Here is a 19,590-nt window from a genome sequence, read left to right as displayed (position 1 = left end):
AGTTTGGTCGCTTCATACCAAACTAGAATATTAATAATGTTAATTCAGAGTCTAACAAAGATGTGGGCGAGAACAAAAAATAAAGCCACACTAAAAACAAGTAATTTCTGCAACAGTTTTCCTCTCGCACAGCTTGTAAAGTTTTCCGAAAGGATGAACAGACCCAAGAAGAAAGTTTTCAGCCTTAACAAGCCCATCTTGAAGATAAATATGAACTAAGCGTCCAGTTCAAGGTGAAACTGGTTGGTATGCATTTTAATAACTGAAACTAAAACTGAAAATATGGCTAGATTCAACAATAATCACCATTTTGAATTTATCACTGAGTAACTCGCACAAATTTAATTGCTTACTACTAAGTTACCCTTAGATCAGAATAAGGTATATACAATAAACGCAATTATGCACCAAGACTTTGCACTATACTGTTGCAAAAGGAACAAATTTGCATTTTTCCGGGCAGAATTTCAATTGACTTGGAAAAATAAAATACTTTGTCAACGGCGCCTTTGTCTTTGAGTTAATTCAGGATTCAAACAGGACGCCCAATTCATTGCCAAAAAATAGCAGAACAAAGCTGATGTAGAACTGTGCGTCAGTTTGTCTGCATGGTAAAATAATTTAAACTTATAGCTGTAAATTGCTGTCGTCACATATTGATTCCCCTGTTAAGCACATGTTAAATCTTAGAATAGCGAGTTAGGGAGAATCGAGTCCCAGGCTATGCTCGTATTGATCTTCTCTACAGTTGCTTTATTCGACCCGTCACTCAGAAGTGAGTTGACTACGGAAGTCTCACGAGTTTAACCGCTGACAGGACTGCTAAGCGACAGGACGGAGATTGTTAGGAGATTGTTCTAATTGGATGAATGTCTTTTACTGTGATTAAGAGTTTATTTTTTTCTTAAACTTTTGTTTATAAAATATCTACATTTTAAAGACAATTATTAAGACAAGAAAATTAAAGGCAACTCTTATAAATTCAACTTTTTTATTTACAAGTTAACAATCTTATATGATATTCTACACCTCAATGATTAATTGTAGGAAATACAACCGAAATCTTGCACGGGATTTGTCTCACACTACACCGTAACAGCAATTTTTTTAAAAATTCAACTTTAAGGAAATATTAACACCAATAAATAGACCTCAATACGGCTGGTATCTTTTGGAACCACGGTTGTCCGCTGGTCTAATTAGTGCAACATGTCTTCTTCGGAACTGGTCTTGGATTTAGTTAGGAAAAGGTTAGGAATTTAGTTTTATTGTCCGTACACGACCACATCAGCTTTTGCTGAATTTTTTATCGTGTTTAAATAAATGCTGTTGTTGTTGTTGTTGTTGGGTGGAACATGGGCACGAAAAACGACGAACTTAGATAAATGGTCTGTCCTGACTGACGGCTGTCCATTGCCAGTTCTGATTGGTCGGCTATATGCATTCAGTTTCCCTATGAAGTTTCCCGTCCCTGGATAAGAAAGACAGTCAGCCTGCCTCCAGCAATTTAAAGGGGACTGGGTCAAGGTCTGTGGTGGCTTTTCAAACTGGTTTGACGGGTTTTTCTGAAAGTCTGACGCTATCATTTTCCCGTCTCTTCGTGACTTGGCTCGTCGGTTTTGAAACCAATACTGAAACGAAAAAGGAAAAAGGAAAGGTTAATTACCAGGCTTTAAAATCATTTAACAAATTATTCGCTGAAGGCGAAGTGAATATTTTTCAACTAATCCACAACATATTCAACAATATTCACCGAGCCTTCGAGGAATAATTGTTTTAGTACAATTACCAAGGTGCTTTCGAATTCTGTTGAAAATATTCGTTTTGATGTTAAAAAATTCTGTTTTAATTGTTTTGATTACTCGTATCGAGGTATAGAGCCAGCTTCCATTAGAATCTGATGGGTTCATTCAATTAAATCAACAAAAACTTCTTATCCTTCTGTTAAAAAAGTGTCACTCCAAACATAATAGCAGCTTTTGCGCTCTTCGGAATTCAGTTTTCTTTTTCACGTTCATCACTTCTTCGGTAACACCGATAAAACGCAAGGCAGCCATTTTTAAATTTAGCGCCCCTGTTGTAATTGAAACTATTTGCGCGATCATAGCGAGATATGACGCAATCCTGGACCAATCTGAGTGTGCACATCTCTTTAAATCGGTGTAAATTAAAATTTCATCTTGTAACTCACCCTCAGACTCCTGGCTGTGATCCCAAGCCTCTTTTCCAGGTCTTCTTCATCCTCTGGCATCAAATATGGCCGCTTCATGTAAGCTCGTTCCAGTTCCCATACTTCAAACATCGAGAAAGTCGTGCGCTGCCGTTTCTTTTTCGCCCTCTTTTCGGAATACGTCGGGAATCGATCGGGTTCGCTGTCACAATCGCTGGTGGAGTTGGCATAATCGGAAGAAGATGATTGTGGGCTATTGTTGCCACAGTTGCGTTCAGGTCTCAACGACTGACTGAAGTTGCGGTTGTACACAGTCAAAGCTGTTGAAAGAATGGAAAAGTTCAATTTGATGAGCTCGCAATTTTTTAAATAACCCCTTTAAATGTGAGGACATTTTATCAGTCACTCAATATGAGCAAGAGATCTTTCGAATTTCGATTCCGTAGGGACGACTCTCCCCCTTTATCATGAAGAGCTTCGTTATTGAATATCCTAAGCTGAAAGCGTTTTTCTCACCAAATGAACGACAGGTGAGTGCACCATTCCTCACCTCAATACTTCATAACCACCTTGCAAAAACATAATTCCTTCAGAAATTAATAAATGTTGAAGAGAAAAAAGGATTATCGCAAGATTTTTGGAACGAGCTTTGCCGTGCTACCTATGCAGCTAAATTCAAACTACGTTGATATTTATCAATCTTTGTGGAAATTTTTCTTAGGGGTGCTGTCCAAGATTGTTCAATTGTTCTGTCGCGTGTTTTATTAACTTAAGTGATGAAAACAAAATGAACCTACCTGTAGATGTTGTCTTCTGTTCTGTTTCGTTGCTTTCCAGACCCAGGATTCTGCTGATGGAGAAATCAGTCATTGGCCGCGAGGATATTGGAGGACTGGTTAAAGGTTTTCGTGATTTTCTTGAATGCGCAGGCTTCTCGAGAGAAACTGCTGAAGTAAAAACACGGCTCTCCATAAAAGCTGAGCTAACAGCGATGTTAGACATGTTACAGTAATAACATCAAGCACTGACTAAAGATCCACAGCATGCAACTGCTGGCCCTATTTATGCTCTGATGTCATTGTTACAAAACAACAAAGCGGTGCGACAAACAAACAAATCGTATACATTGTCACATGTCAAAAGCGGTAATAACAGATATTTGAAATGAAAGGACATTCACACCGCTCTTTAGTGGTCGAGTAAATCCAAAGGCGACCGATTACTTGCGGTGCGCTTAATAACGGGAAAGTTTGTTAAGACAAAGACCTCACTATATGGCGAGACCGACAAAAGCGGAACTGTTTGTCAAGAAAGAATGTTGGTTGATTTATTTATCTAAGGTATTGATCAGATTCCTTTACGGAAACGAACAACTCACTGACAACATTTGGCTTCGTAGCTCAGTTGGCAGTAGCACCCCGGGAGGAATGGGTTTGAATCCCTTAGAAATACGAATTTTTTCCAAACTCCTTTCCGGAAATCACTTGAATCATTACACCTTAACTGTGAGGGTCATTTCTTGACGTAAATGTTGATTGAGTTGTACAGTTCACTGTTTGGTTCGGCCGTAAATAGCGGGAAAATAAGCTATTAAGTTTTAAGGTTAATAAATGTCGCATAGGTCGTTTCCTATTTGGCTCACGAAAGTTAGTAAAATGCGAATGTTGAATTAGTAGCGTGGCCAGTTCATTGTTTGGTTTGGGTGACGAAAGCGGTAAGTTTTGCAGAACTCGAATGTTGATTAAGTCGCGCAAATAAGTAATTGTTTGGTTTGGGTGACAATAGCAGGAACGTTTGGTAAGTTTAAATGTTGGATGAGTCGCGTAAACAGTACTAATTTTGGTTTGTGTGACATAGGCGGCTAACTATGTAAAGTTGAAAATTGAATGAGTCGCGAGAACAAGTAATTGTTTCAAGTAATTGTTTACTTCGGGTCACAATAGCGGGAAGGTTAAGTAAGTTCCGTACGCAGTTTATTGTTTGGTTCAGCCGACAATAGCGCCAAAGTTCGTGAAGTTCGGCTATCGATTAAGAATAGAAAAACAAGCGCGAGCGTTTGTACGGTGCGAACACTGAATGTTACGCTCACAAAAACACTTTCACCACACTGTTAAGACGTAACATTGCGCGCTTTAATATGCAGCTGAAGAGCTAACTTGTAAAAGTTGTCATAAATGATTTTTTGGTGGGGAGGGGGAAGGGATATAGAACAGATCTAGTAAACTAGATAGAGGAAAACAGGCACTACCACCGTTAACTACTCTTTGAAGCTTTACAAAAGCTATCTACATTTATTTTACAGTTATAAAACTTTTTTCTCCTAAGATCCAAAAGTCACTTGGCAGATATCTTTCTTCTTATCACTTTTCGACTTGAAAATGCATGATATCGTGAGGACAAATTCGCCTGAGTCACTCTCGGGATTACTGCGCTTAAGTTTTTCAACATAGTCGGAAGGCACTATTAGGAAATAAACTAAAGTACTTTGGGCTAAGCTAAATGGCTGCTCTTCCGTCTGCTACAAGTAACAACAGTTGTTCATTTATAATGACAAAACAGCAGCCCTTTCCATTCGTTCGTATCCAGATTTGAGGAGAAAATGAAATGTCGCGTTTTCAGACAAACCGGTGTTTTTCAATTCTTCTCCACCAATCAGCGATTCCAGGGAAGGAATAAACTCTTGGAGTTCAACACCTAGACAGCAAAGACAATAATCACATCAACAACAATGAACAAGAACACAATAACCAGGCCAGACCTCAAACCCAGACCTTTCGAACCGGAGCCCAGCCAGCCCAGGTAACCACACCTCCTTGGCATGTACATTACTAAACACACTTCTCAATAATCAATAAACAAATGAATGAAGAAACAAAACTCTTCATGAAAATGTGCAACATCACCTTGATTGTAGGCCAGTTCGACAGTTCTGAAGAAAATAGTATTCCTAACAGTCATAAGGGGATCTTTCGTAGGAAGCGAAGGCCAGCTGATCACATAAAAAAAATAACAAGTCTTTTTAGTGGTTTCTGATCGCAGGACAGCTGACTTCAAAGAAAAATAACACCTTACTCGTCTCTCAGTAGAGCTTTGCGCCAAATGTAAAGTTTCATGGTTGTGGCTTGCTCTTGATCATAAGCGCCAGTCTGTTGAAAGATTATAACACAAAAATTTATGTTGAAATTTTTAACATTTTTCAAAAGTTTTGCCTAATTGAGGATGAAGGATGATCTATAATGTATTTACTTCTGACAGTTCTAAAGCTAACAGTGAAACAATTGTCTAGATGAGTGTGGAAAATAGTGTATTCAAAAAGATTACCTGTACGGCAAGATGCAGGATATCCAGAGCATTTTTGAAATCGTACTCATTAGCTCCGGTATTTTTATCTCCAACATGGAGCTGCAAATAAAGATAAAGAGTTAAAAGTCATACCTAAAAAAAAAGCAAACTTGATCAATATTTTGTTAGGCCTGAGTCCTGAATAACTACTTAAAATTTTGCGCACTTGTGTAAAACATCGTTAGTTTAATATTTCCGAGCATAAATAAATAACTAACAAAAATTTTGTGAAATTATAATTATAGTTTCTTTACCTCGATCAGTTCTGATGGTGACAAGGGAGCCATGGAATCTAAGTCCAAACCAGCTTGCTACGAGAAGAACAACAATAGAATTCATGACAATCAAAACAAGAAAACTGAATTTCGAACATCTGTACGCTTGATGGCAGTTTTCCATGTTACTGACTAAACCTTGCGTGTTATCAAAACAACCAATTAATATCAAGAAAAAGAAAAAATAGCCAACGAAAGGTGAACAAGATTTTTATTAGAAAACGAAACAAATTGTCTGACTACTTAGAACTACTGCTGACACAAGTACTTAGAACTACCACTGACACATAAATAAGGTAAAACACGAGACTTAGCAATAACTATCTCGCCTGTAGCACCGCAGATGGTAGTGTTTCTTGATGAAGTATGATCTTATGTTCGTTGATTATTTCTACAAAAAAAGACACAAAATCGAAAAATCAAACAAACAAAGAACATTACTCAACTGGAAAGAAGCTCTCCCTTGACATGATAATCCCCAGAGAAAAAAAAAAAGGATCTTACGAGGACACCAAGAACTTGAGTATTTGTCTAGAAATACAATCCAGCACCCCGATGGCGTAATTTTTAAAAATCATATACATAGTACGCCCTTTGAACTCGTATCTGGGAAGCCATATAGTGTGTGGGGTGAGAGGGAAATTAGCCTGTGAACAGGCTATAATCGAAGGGGCGAAAAGGAAAGCGGCAAGAAAAACGGCGAGGAGAGGGTTGGGGAGGGGGAGCCCAGGCTCTCCACAAGCTAGAGAGAAATGAAGTTCGTATACAATTGTGGGCTGACACTTGCCTTCCAGCTCTGCGTCATTGTTTTCATCTGATGCTAAAAGAGCCAGTTTACTAAGACTCAACAGTGTCTGCAAAAGCAAAACCACATGCATCAACAACGCATTTTGTAAAAAGAAGAGAGAAATTTAAGAAAATATACGACATTTTTAAAAACGTGTTTCGACAGTTCTTCTGTCATCTTTAGTTCTGATTTATACAAGGTACAAAGTTGAATTTAAAGTATATAACAAAATGCTCATTGGACAAAACAAATAATAGAAACAAAACAAAGTATGCAATTTTTGTTGTCACGCGAAAAAGATAGATTTTCTTCATGTTAGAGGTTACCAAAAGTATGTTAACTTGCACAAACGTGAATGAATAAAGTCGCTCAAAAAACTCAATGTACACCTTTTTCTTCCCCAAATGACACGCCTCCTCACTCGCCAAAGCCTTCAAAGTTCTATGTGCCTGACAAACAAGAATCTCGTTTTAGTCAGGATCAAACCAAATATCCTGTATAGGTTACGTCACTTTCAGGTGCGCAGAGCAGACGAAATTCTACTGGGTACAAAACTACGCCCTTTTAAATTGAAGGCTACTGCATTTTGCCCGGCAAAAAAAAAATCGCAGTTTCGCGTGCGTCTACTGTGAAATCTCAAGCTCGTAGACACAACTGTCCAAGTCTCTATAGGTTTCCTTTAAAAGCTTTTTTTATTACGTTTGATTCTTTTAACATTGTGATGTGGAACTCACCTGATAGAAGGACTTCAAGTGAATGTCATGGAGCCACGACAAATGGTGATGGGACGAAAGGAATCGCGATAAATCGTCGTTCTGTTGTTCAGGTACATGTATCGTCATCAACTTTTGACGCTCTCCTGGAAGAAGAAGTTAGTCTTTGAACCACCGTTTGCGATCAATTTTTTGTAGGCGTTTTATTTTGGAATGGTTTTTTTATGTTTTGCAGGAAAACATTTTCCGGTTTGAGATGAGTGAAAGTTAATCTAAGAAATCACATCCTCTGCCACATTAAAATACATTATTACCATACCTTTATCCATATACCACTTAAATACGTAATCTGAAAAGCCCTGAAAGCAAAAACAAACATGAGAATCCGTAAGTCAATAAAGACTGGAATTTCTTCATATAGGTCAGTGCCTTTGGATTTTTCAGCCTTGAAAATGTTCAGCTTTCACTCCAGCGTTTGCAGCAAAAAACGCACTTGGAATTTAAGCTGTCATTTACGTTCTCTGAGGGAGGTTTGATTGACATACCTACCTGATCAGTAAACTGTGTCATGTACTTTTGCAGAGTCCCTTGTTCACCAGATGTTTCACACAGTTCAATTAAAACCCCAAAGTCGTGATACTTCTCTGCAAGGGACGCTGCGTGTGACCTCTGACCTTGATGAACTGAGCACAGCAACAAGACTGTTAGTATTCTTATCACAAAAATTATTATAAAAATCATCATAGTTGTTGTTGTTATTATCATTATTATAATTACTTTTATTATTACTATTATTATTACCATCATTACTATTATCATTGTTATTATTATTATTATTATTATTATTATTATTATTATTATTATAATCATTATTATCATCACGAGCAGAAAGACAGGAGAGCAGCATCAAAACATTACCTAATGGTAAAATAACAATCCTTCTGTCTTGTTCAAACTCCTGATTGACTTCATCAAAACGACTCTTCATTCCTGGACAGTTTCTGAAATTCAATTACAAATACTTACACTGCAACAAACACAACCGTACAAAAACAAAAAAACAGGTTATGAGGATATGATCATTTGTTATGGAGAACAAAAAATGATAGGGGCATTTTTAACATACTTGCTACAAAAAGATTTACCGTAAATACTGCAGCTGTTTGACATAGCCATCCAGCAAAATATCAGCTAAATCTACCATATGTTGAACGAGAAGTGATTTTGTCTGACAATAAAACACAACAAACTCGATTTTAGTGCTGTAAACCACTGGAATGACGCTTACAAAAATAACTGAACTGTTCTTCCTCCCCAGGATTAAGACAGTCATTAACAAAATACTTGCACAATTAACGTACAAGATAATGCTAAGATATATAAGAAATTAAAAATTCACATCTGCAAAAGTTTGTAACAAGGTTCACATAATTTGTACCAACCTGTTGATCAGCAAACTCTCCCATTCCCTGTTTAGCTGTTAATTTGATCTGTGGCACAGGAGAAATTTTTTTTCAAATTTTCTTTAAATTACAATTTATGACACAAATTAATAAAAAAGAAGACACAAAACAAAAAATTATCATTTTAAAATCGTAGACTCACCTGTTTTAAGAGCACTGCTCGTATTCCATCTGGTCCGGCTGTTGCTAAAAAAGTTTAAATTTTCAGACATCAATTCATTATTAATTAATACCTGTAAAAGTCACTACCCTTACCTCCTAAGATCTGATTGTTAATTCTCCTCTCTAGCTGCTACACATTACCTTTTAAGTTAGATAAGTTTGAATATTCTCATTACCTGTTTGCTGGATAACGTATGGATATTATAGGGAGAAGTGACATGTTGATAAATTCAAGAAGTTAAAGGATTAACTTACCAGTCCAAGGCACATGTTCAAAGTTCATGTCTGTTAATGGATTGCTTGGTTGATAAGTTTCAAACTGATCCTGCCTGTATTGCCATGCTTCAAACAGCATTTCCTTTAAATAGGACAGATTTCAATTTATTCATTCAAGTATAAAGCATCTTGACATGAATAAAGGGGGTAAGTTTTTAAAGAAACTGTGGTGCTGTGTCAGTGGGAGAGCATAACAGGGTAATTTAGAAATTACCTTATTACCTTAAATTTACCCTATCAACTGAGTTGATAAGGTAAATTGGCCACCGTAAAGAGTTTGAAAGCTGACATTTCAAGCATTAGCCCTTCATCAGAGCAACATGCTCCTCGTCTTGACATGCACTATCTTCTAGATTAACATTTTATGGATAGCATATGAAACCAAAACACGAGACAAACATGGAAAAAACACAGGTCAATGGTCAGATCCCATAACATACAGCAATGGGGAGGAAGAACTATCAAAAAAACAAAAATAAATCCAAAGTCCTTAATCACTGAGTCATGCACAAGGTTTTAAAACGCATAATTGAACCCTTGTACTACCTAGATCTCAGAAGTAACTCTCAAAGCTGTCTGCTTTACAACTTTTATAATGCTTATAGTTCTGAGAATTTGAAATTGGATCAACTAATAATCCCCTAATTGATATTTCTCTTTTTTCTGACCAAATGTTAGCTTCCTTTTGTATCAGTATTGTAAGGAGTTTAAGGGTTAAATATCTTTTTCAATCTGAGATCCTCACCTTCAATACTGTATTTACTGCTGCAATAGTTTGTGGCTGAGAAGAAGATGACTTCTGCTTTAAAATTAGCTGTTCTTCATATTCCAGGAGACATGTGAAGATATCAGAGATCCTTGACACCTGTCAGACAAAGGAAAGAGCTGAAAAACAACCAAAATTGTTCTCATTCCACAAAATAAAAGCTTAAAGCTCAACTGTTGATGCTTGAAATCAGGATTCAGGAAACTGCCTGTGCAAATGGATTTAAAACCACAATTTCATTCCAAGGATTTGGCCAATTGCTCTGAATACCACCATCAGTCCAGCCCAGCCCAGAGTTGCCTCTGATGGACTCCTCACAGCCGAAGAAAAAGAGGCTACTCCAAGGAAACTTAACCCTTTCACTCCCAAGATTTGATAGTGAATTCTCTCTTCTAACTTCTATGCATTTCCTTGGAAATTAGTGACAGGAATTTGGTGATAGATCATGGTAATAAATTATCCTTGATAAGTTTGAGTATTCTCATTATCTGTTTGTTGGATAATGTATAGATGCGATAGGGAGAAGTTACATGTTAATCACCTCTGGGAGCAAAAGAGTTAAGGGAAAGGGAAATGTAGGATATGGAGGGCTGGACATGGAGGCAGCTTGACTAAATAGCAACCTACAGAAATCAATATATGCGTTCTCTGGCCAAGGCCTTATGTGTATGGACGCACAGAGAGGACTAACTAATTCCAAGGGTGGTGTTACAAGAGCTACAGCAGCAATCAATCATTACCTGATTGTGACAACAATTTTATAAAAATACCTTGAAAAGATGAATTTTAAAAGAAAAAGTACTTGATAAACAGCAAGTTGTTGCAGTTAGCAAACTGCAGAATTGTATGTTAAATGACTTTACTGCAAAACACACCTCTCTAAAGAACACATCTTGTTCAGTGAGACCTTCAATTTGTGATCTCAATCGCCGTTTCTTCATCACCAGTCCAATAGTCCCATCCACTACCCCTTGATACCTGATTATAAAAGACAGTTTTTATAACACGCTGAATCATATAAGCAATATGGAACCTATTAAATTGTCTGATTAATAAGCACAACAGCTGAAATAGCATCCTCCAATATTTAAGCCTTTACTTAGTTTTACATTATTCAATTCTGCAAAGACACCCTTACTTTTTATCAACCTTGCACAAGGCTATAGCAGCTTTGAGCTTCTCGCCATGTTCACAGATGAGATGACATGTCAGTAATTGTCCCTCCTTTGACTCAAAGACTCCAAGCTGTGAAGAAAATTTAACTTTGGATAAGTTTTCCCACACAATTTTTTATTTCACAATATTGCAATGGTGATTATTATCAAACCTTTTCCCACAGGCCAACACCCTTCAGAAAGTCAACCATGAAGACATGAGCTTTTAACTTGTCTTCCAACTGATGAAGAATGATCAGTGAAGTTGAGGCAGATAGTCCACCTAGTGAGGAAAAAATGGGACTTTACATCAGTAGGGTTTTCAATAAAAGCCAGTTATTGACAGTCTACAGCTGCCTACAAGTGTAGGTAACAATATGATGTCCAGCGCAATTTGTTGTTAATAAACATGAGTAACTTTTTCAAAGACAACAAAATTGTGAGTGCACTTTGTAGTCTTTGAAGAAATTATGAGTGCTTATTTACACCAAATTGCACATGCACTATTTGCAATTTGCACTCATGTTACAATTTTGCACTTGTGTTACATGAAAATTCCACACTTTTTTTCAGCCAGTCAAACGCAAGTAATTCTTTCATGTATATCATTGGAATGCTTACTGCCGTCTGTTTAGTATCCTGTGTTTGGGATTCACCTTAGGGCTCCTTTTCCAGGCATAGTTGCCTATTTCACTGTTGGTAACTCCTTATGGCAAATGCTACTGAAAGCCTGGCCTGCATCAGATCAACTTACAGTTCTTTTTGGACCATAAAACTACATTGTATCAAGCCATGAAACTTATGTTGTTATAGGTTAGAATTCTGAATCCTTGAAGTTCTCATCAATTGGTGGGGGAGCTAAGTGCTATTAGAAAGGCTGTTAGAGAGGGAGGCTTGATAAACAGGGGAGTCATTGGAGTGTTCCCACTATGACAATTTCAGAGCCACAAACCTGCTGGAATAGATTCAGCCCAGCGAGGATCTGAGACTGGGAAATCATCAATGATCTCCTCACTAAGAGCTACCACACCATTATCCAATTCTTCACCATCCAAGATCCTACAAATACTCTGAGCCTCAGCCTAACATTTTTTAAACAGAAATATTGTTCAGTAACTGAAATAACTAACCCTAAAGGAACCAACAATATTTCTGGTTGTAAGGTAATCCTAAATAAAGAAATCTGTTATCAAAATTAACACAATTGTTAAAATTCAAAATGATTTTTTAGGAGTTGTATTCTCATAGCTGATATCTTATGTCCTGTTTTTTGGCAGAAAAATCATCCATTAATGATGACACTTACAATATGTCCTTGGCAGAACAGCAGGAAAGCTGATTTTAGTCTTTGGAGGTGATTGTCACCATCTCGGAAGGATGCATCAGAAAGTGAAAGGTTACCAGTTTTCTGGGTAACCTGCAAGGAAGCCAACAGAAAAAGTTAAAACCAATTCTATAAATACAATTTTACAAATAAATATTTAACATTATTTTTTTTGTTTGAAATAATAACACCAACCTCTAATGAATGAATGTTTGAAGAATCCATCTGCTCACTGAAAATATAATGTAATTGAAAATAATGTGCACAGTACCAATTGTTATTGTTGTTAAAGTTGATATCTCCCCTCAAACAATTTAAACAGTTGTTGACTGATCATGCGGTTGTAACATCATGTGAATACAGTCAATAAGCTCCTCTGGAGGATCATCTTGTACACATGGCCTTCCTCTTGCCACCCACTTCATTAGACCATGCATGATATTCCATTTAAACTCTTTAACCCTTTAACTCCTGGAAGTGATTAACATGTAACTTCTCCCTACGATATTCAATACATTATCCAGCAAGCAGATGATGAGAATACTCAAACTTCTGAGGTAGAAGTTGTTATCTAGATCTTACTCCAAATTCTTGCAATTAATTTGCAAAGAAATGTGTAGCAGCCAGAAGGGAGAATTTATAATCAGATCTTGGGAGTTAAAGGGTTAACAACACTTGCTAGTTGGCAGACATTTCTGTTGATAGCTACAGATACTCTAATTCAAAAGAGATCAAAACCCAAGTGTTTTCTCTTTTTAAGTTCCCATAAGAGTAAAATATGTCCACTTATGATAAATATGTCAATAACACCCAATGATATATAACTCCTTGAATTTTTTTTCTTAAATTAAACCTAGTAAAATAGAAATAAATTACCATGAAGTGTGGTGGAATGTTAGGTTTATAATTATCAAACCCACCTTAATATAGCCTCCATTATAGCTACAGTAATAACACCATACTTTGAAGAAAAAAATAATGGTTTTCCTTGATATAAACCTGCAAAGATAACAAAGCCAAGGAGCATCACATAGGGAACAGTGCTGTTAAAAGTCGATATTCACTGGAATCTTATAACATAGCAGATCAACATTAAATATGGTCTACATTTTTATTAATAGCATATTCTGATGTTCCGACCTAAATCCATGGATAAAACTTTATTATTGCTAATCAATTAACATCACTTTCTTTTGGCACTGGAAAAGACTGAGAAATTAATTCTATGATTAACAAATTACTATGTGCTGAGGTCACAAATCATTGTAATACCACACAAGTTAATCTTCCAGTTGCCTTAGAGGAGATAGGAAGCCTTTTTTACCTGCACCCAAGATACTGTCAGCTGGAGACTGGAGATCAACTTTGTTTAATACCTCATTTGCTTCTGAGACTGCAGAGAAATAAAAACACAAACATAAAAAGACAGCCTGCTCTGGTAACAATTTTTCAAAAGGATTGTTGATAGAAATGGGACAGTTAGTAAGAGGAGAAGGAAAAAAAACGCAAACATAACATTCAATACAGATGTTTTGTATTGTCATGAATGCTATGCAAACTTGCAATAGAAGCATTTTTCTATAAATTCAGTACCTAGTTGCAATGACTGTGACTGTACAATACCTGAAACACAAATTATTGAGTTTGAATTATACACAAAAGCAGATGAGTTTTGTTGTGAGAGCAGCAATTTGAAATCCAGTAGCTTGTCTTCATGAGCCTCCTGAAGTAGATAAAACATGTCATTTGATATCAATTCAGTGACTCTCTACCATTTCACTAAATCTATACTTTAAAGACTTGTCAATACTGACCAAATTTCATCCAAGCTACTTAAGATGTCATTATAGCCATAACTGCAAGTGATGCAAAACCAATTCACTACAATGACTATTTGGTACACTGATCCTTTCACCCTTTTATCCCAGAGAGTGACCAGCATCTAATTTCTCCTTTCAGTATCATCCATGAATCAAACATTAAGGTCATGAGAATAAAGGAAATGGTCATCAACTGAAGAACCTCTTGATTGTTCAACAAATTCTCCTGGCCAGCAGATTACGAAATGTATAGAGAACAGTATGGAGAATATGCATACTGATGTTAATCTGTGAAGGCTAAGAAATGATTTGACAGAATAACCATCTATATCCCAAAGTCTGCAGCATTTCTGGCCATCAAGTGGTAACATTTCTCTTGATAATAAGGAAAACACTTGAAGGATAATCTTGTATACATGACGTCTTGTGCGATATTCGGCCATACTGCAGTAAATTTAAGGAGTGATCAAGAGCAGGAAGTAACAAGAAGTAAAATAATCAGACAGAATGAGAACAGCAGCATGATAAGTGAAATAACTTACAATGTATGGCACACTGTATGACAGGGCAGTAAGGCTACTCAGCGAAACAGGGGCTGGAGTAGTTTTCACACCACCTTTTGATAAAAAAAATCATTAATGGAAAATTATTTTAAACAAGCTTGTGATTAGCTGCTGTTGATCATACATAATACACTAAAAGACCAACATCTAATTGTGTACAATACTTTATCTTACCAAGAAAATAAAACAGCTGCGAGCTTTGTGGTTTTCTAACAGCAACAGCTGCTAAAACAAGGATCCCAGAGCTGAAATGAGAAGGGAAAAAAACTGCTACAAAAGATAAGTGAGGGCAAAGGAAAAAGTCTAAAGGACAATTTCCATCACTCGAAACATCATGTACAAGCAGTAACATACCTTGTTTGGACTACATCTAGACACCAGACCATGATATCATCAGCTGATTTCCCATAACCCTAAAAGACAAATGCATTTTAACAATGTGGTGATTGTTCAAGATTTGAAATCTCATTAGATTACTCAACATACCCCATCTTCTTTTACTACCAAACCTAATGAGAGGCAGCTTTGATGAACTTGTGAATGCCTGTTACCTACGTATACCCCATCTACATTTTGTAAGTCCACTATAAAATTCTGTACACAAATGGAAAAGTGACTGTGGCCTCATCCCTTTAACTCCCAAGATCTTATTGATATTTCTTCCCTTTAACTGCTATACATTTCCGTGGAAATTGGTTATGGAAATTTGGTGTTTGATCAAGAAATAAAACTCCTAGCTGATGAGTTTGAGTATTCTCATTACCTGTTTGCTTGATAATGTAAGGATATTAGAGAGAGAAGTTATTCATCAATCACCTCTGGGAGTTAAAGGGTTAATTCTATCATTTCACAAATTACTATAAAATTTAGTGCAACCTGTGTTGGTAAGCTTACCTCTGGAGTGTTCATAACAGCAGCTTTGAACATGTTTTCCAGTTGCACCTGAGCAACAAGCTGTGAACCAACAAGAACAGTCATCCTTAGGTGCCCTAGTAGTACTTGTTTTCACTAATTTCCAGAAGCTCATGAAAATAGTAGTGACTAGATAATAACAACACTGTCAGTGGTAAACCAGAAATTAATTGAAAAATTTTGAGTAACAGTTGCTTTTATCTGTGAAACATGGCAAGTTAAAAAGATTAAAATCTCTGGTGTGAAAAAGTGTTTAAAAAGTAATTTTAAAGCAATATACCAATCAGATGAATATACATGCTTCTTTTCCTTTTACCTTTTCACTAAAACTGCCCTGTCTCACTCGAACAATATTCCATGTAAACAACTGGTTTTCACTAAGTACGTAAAGCTCCCTGGAAAAATACATTAATATTATTATCGATGAAATCATAGTTAACAGTATACTGGGAAAGAACCAGTGAAACATATTTATTCATCAAATTCCCCTACAGCCTGTAAATTTTTAAAAAATGTCATTTTCTATGAACTACCTGGAGTTATCAGTTGTATGGTTGCTACTGGCAAGGACTTTCTGCCAATTCTGAGGGATTTAAAAGAACAAAATAACTTTAAACTGGTCATGAATCTTTCTCAGAGCATTATTACTTTATTAAATAAAGCAAAACATGAAAATGAAAATCAGATGTAGGCTCATTCAGCAATCTGATAAAATTCAATGTTCTCTTTTATTTTAAGCATGGCAGGTAAATTAAATTCTTAAACTGCTGGAATAATCCTTTTACCTGTTGAATTTTCAGAATATTTCACTTGTAACAGCTTTATAAGAAGTTCAAATAATGATATTACATAGTTACTCACTAGTTTTCTCCAAAACTTACTGTCACTCTTTGACTAGCAGGCTGAGAACCAAATATAAAAGAAGTCATACGACGGCCCAAGTCTGTGAAAACTCCACTGGAGGCATTCAGGTTCTGACACTTGACAGTCTTCTACAGGAAAATTATGAAATTGCCTTGAAGTTAATTATAACTGGTTGGTGTATGAATTACAAACCAGTGATGAATAGCATGTGAATTTTAAAATTCTCTTCTCTCTAGTAACTGTACTTAAAAATATCATCACTATGGTATATAATTCTCCAATAACTTGTTTATGATATGACTAAACACCTACAGATTTATTAATATCTTCATGGCAGATGTCATCATTTTCTCAAGTGAAACAAAGAAGCTTGCACTTTTATTGGTCAAGGATCATAACTTGTCACAATCACCCTGTCAAAAATGCTGGTGATACAGAAACACTTATTTTCAAAATAGCCATCCCACAATTTAGAGATGTTTTTAGACACAACAGAATCTACATGGAAGAAAATGTACTTTATCTGATAATCACCTGTCTGGGTAATGCTATTCAGATAAATTGATCAGCTGTCCAGGAGAGGCTATTCATTTACCAACCAAAGGCTACCCCCTCCCTCAGTACATTAAAAATAAAGATGACTACATGTGTCTTACCTGTAAACCAGTCAGCAGTAATAACTCATTTGTGGTGGTCAGTAGGATACATCCATAGGGCTAGAAGAATAAAACAAAGGGAATTTGCATTTCTAGAACTGTATAACTTTAAGAAAGCTGAGCAGTAAATAAATGAACCAAAATACAATAAACATACTTAAAAATAGAATCCTGTTCACAGAATAGCCATCAAAGACTTGGCATTAACCATTACCTGAAAAGCTGTGAGTGAATGACATTTTGATCCAATCAAATCTGTGTCAACATCCACTGTGTTACTGTCATGAGTAAGACTAGGCCAGTATCGCACGAGTCCTTCAGGGGAAACTGCCATCACTGATACTGATGACAATTTACTATCTCCAGCGGGACTTATAACACATATAAGGTCTGCCACATGATATAACTCTGAGGCTGGCAATGTCAATTCCTTGAAAAATACTCCCTATCAATAATAATATCCAACATAATATCTCAGATAAAATTGTCAATGGCAGGCAGTATTAGCAGAATAAAAATTCATTTCAACCACATATTTCATGAGAAATGCTCCAGACTTTCTCATGTGATATATGTCACCAGCAAAGTTGTTTTTCAGTAACAGAACCAGTTAAAAATATTTAACTCTGCCACATGAATACTTTGGATTTTGAAAGATTCTGCTCCACATTAAAGCATTTAAGTGAGCAAGGTACATAAAAATACTTCTTCAAACATGCCTAACCATCAGTACAGTATTGGACCACTAAGCTATGTATCTTATAAAGGGTAAAGAATTATTTAACTATAATTTTTTCCAAACCTTTGTTCCAGCTGCTGGAATAAAACGCCAAATAAATAACTTTCTGCCAGAGACAAGCCATGCCCAGCCTGACTGATCAATCCTGACAGTTGTGTGCTGGTTACCTGCAAAGAACACCCAGCTGAATTATAAGTAATGCAATTAGCATTTTCCACTCAGTGATGTTTATCTTCAAATAGTCCCCCTCCATCAATTCCAAGAACATGGTACCTTAAATTTAACCCTTAAAACCCCAACAATGACCAGCACCAAATTTCTCTGACAATACTACTGATCATGATCATTCAGTCATTACGATCATAAGAAGTGATCATCAACCTAAAGGCTTTAATTGTTAAATACATTCTCTTAGTCAGTAACAAAGGAAACATGGAAAGAGGAGTAGAGAGAATGTGGAAACTGAAATTAGGATTATAAAGGGTTTTCAGTACATATAAGTGTTTGAAAAAAGAGTCTGAAGTATGGCCTAACTGACTATAACAATCACTTAAAATTATTGACAGTCAGTTCAAAGGGGTTACATCCCTTTTGTCTTTTGTAAGGTGAAATTGGTGTCTGTCTATCAGTAGATCAGTTCACAATATTTCTGCACAGTCCCATACTTCACTCAGCATACAGTTCTTGGATGAAGAAAACAATGGCAAAAATGATAGATTTCCTTGAAACTACTGCTTTGTTTTCGAATAGTATGGGGTTATATGGTTCTCTTTATGATAAATCATGTGTTTGATCATAGGCCTATAACATGATTGTAAACTTACTATCTTGGTTTGTGAGTTTCTCACTGATCTGAACTGGCAAAGGAGGACCAAATGTTTCTACCCTGCGCTGATCAGTTTCCTCCAATAATTGGGAAGTCAATGGAACTTTTTGTTGACTTCTGGAACAGGTAATACAAAATTATATGGTAAGTTAACTACTTAATATACACCTAAACAGGAATTCAATTTACTTCCACTTAAAATATATCCCAAACAGCATTTCGACGAAAGCAATGAACTCATTTTAAGCATTACTACATGTAGCTGTACAATTTCTTCCGCATTTACTGGAAGATTTGTTATTACATTATTATACTAATGAAGTGTTGAAACGTTTTCCTCAATGTCGCTGCACAGCTAGGGTACAAGGTACTAAAAATTTGTTGTGTTTCTGACCAGGTGATACCTTGTTATTTCAAACGCAGAGTTTTAATCGAAGCATCGAGTGAAGATTTGCCCATGCAACGAGCCCACAACCGAAAACAGCTACGAAAAAAATCCATGTGAGATTTAGCAGTCTACAATCTACACAACTCACCTCGGGGTTGTAGCCGAGTCCCCAAGAAATGAGTAATTTAGGGAGTGGCGCGGAGTAAAAGGACTTCCCTTAGACCAAGGACTAGCCATAATGGTAAATGTATATCGTCTTCTTTGCTAAGAACTTCGCACTGTTAGACCTCGTCCGCCATTTTGAATGAGTCTCGCGCCAAAACATAGAAGACCGGCTCTAGGCATTCATTGGCTGAAAGCATTATGTTGAAATCCCAGATCTCTCTCATT

The 19,590-nt window shown here is 36.4% G+C and overlaps 2 protein-coding genes and 1 long non-coding RNA gene across 3 annotated transcripts; 1 reads left to right on the top strand and 2 right to left on the bottom strand.

Moving 5' to 3' along the window:
• The first annotated feature begins 87 nt into the window (after positions 1-87).
• Positions 88-3,636, top strand: LOC149043287 (uncharacterized). Its single transcript, XR_016188272.1, has 2 exons — positions 88-233; positions 3,008-3,636. It is a non-coding gene; the product is annotated as an uncharacterized LOC149043287 (long non-coding RNA).
• Positions 987-3,172, bottom strand: LOC113667228 (uncharacterized). Its single transcript, XM_027183032.2, has 3 exons — positions 2,968-3,172; positions 2,192-2,490; positions 987-1,631 (listed from the first exon to the last, which is right to left on the bottom strand). The coding sequence occupies exons 1-3, from the start codon at positions 3,170-3,172 to the stop codon at positions 1,266-1,268; spliced, it is 870 nt and encodes a 289-aa protein (XP_027038833.2). The 3' UTR covers positions 987-1,265.
• Positions 3,637-4,428: 792 nt separating the features above from the next.
• Positions 4,429-19,525, bottom strand: LOC113667209 (nuclear pore complex protein Nup133). The gene is made up of 38 exons (XM_027183009.2): positions 19,349-19,525; positions 18,811-18,929; positions 18,050-18,153; positions 17,462-17,692; positions 17,248-17,307; positions 16,609-16,719; positions 16,261-16,310; positions 16,044-16,122; positions 15,710-15,769; positions 15,170-15,228; positions 14,990-15,060; positions 14,795-14,868; positions 14,056-14,155; positions 13,757-13,825; positions 13,353-13,431; positions 12,628-12,664; positions 12,415-12,525; positions 12,061-12,190; positions 11,282-11,391; positions 11,093-11,199; positions 10,830-10,932; positions 9,934-10,053; positions 9,168-9,270; positions 8,893-8,936; positions 8,730-8,777; positions 8,433-8,515; positions 8,206-8,288; positions 7,837-7,970; positions 7,607-7,646; positions 7,309-7,433; positions 6,964-7,023; positions 6,575-6,641; positions 6,117-6,178; positions 5,767-5,823; positions 5,492-5,572; positions 5,243-5,316; positions 5,074-5,159; positions 4,429-4,864 (listed from the first exon to the last, which is right to left on the bottom strand). The coding sequence occupies exons 1-38, from the start codon at positions 19,435-19,437 to the stop codon at positions 4,713-4,715; spliced, it is 3,372 nt and encodes a 1,123-aa protein (XP_027038810.2). The 5' UTR covers positions 19,438-19,525; the 3' UTR covers positions 4,429-4,712.
• Between the last annotated feature and the right edge of the window lie 65 nt (positions 19,526-19,590).

This window comes from Pocillopora damicornis, chromosome 7 (genome assembly GCF_964200805.1).
Source record: "Pocillopora damicornis chromosome 7, jaPocDami1.2, whole genome shotgun sequence".
Classification (NCBI taxonomy): Eukaryota; Metazoa; Cnidaria; class Anthozoa; order Scleractinia; family Pocilloporidae; genus Pocillopora; species Pocillopora damicornis.
The sequence above is the reverse complement of the archived record's forward strand: the minus strand, read 5'-3'. Positions and strand labels throughout refer to the sequence as shown.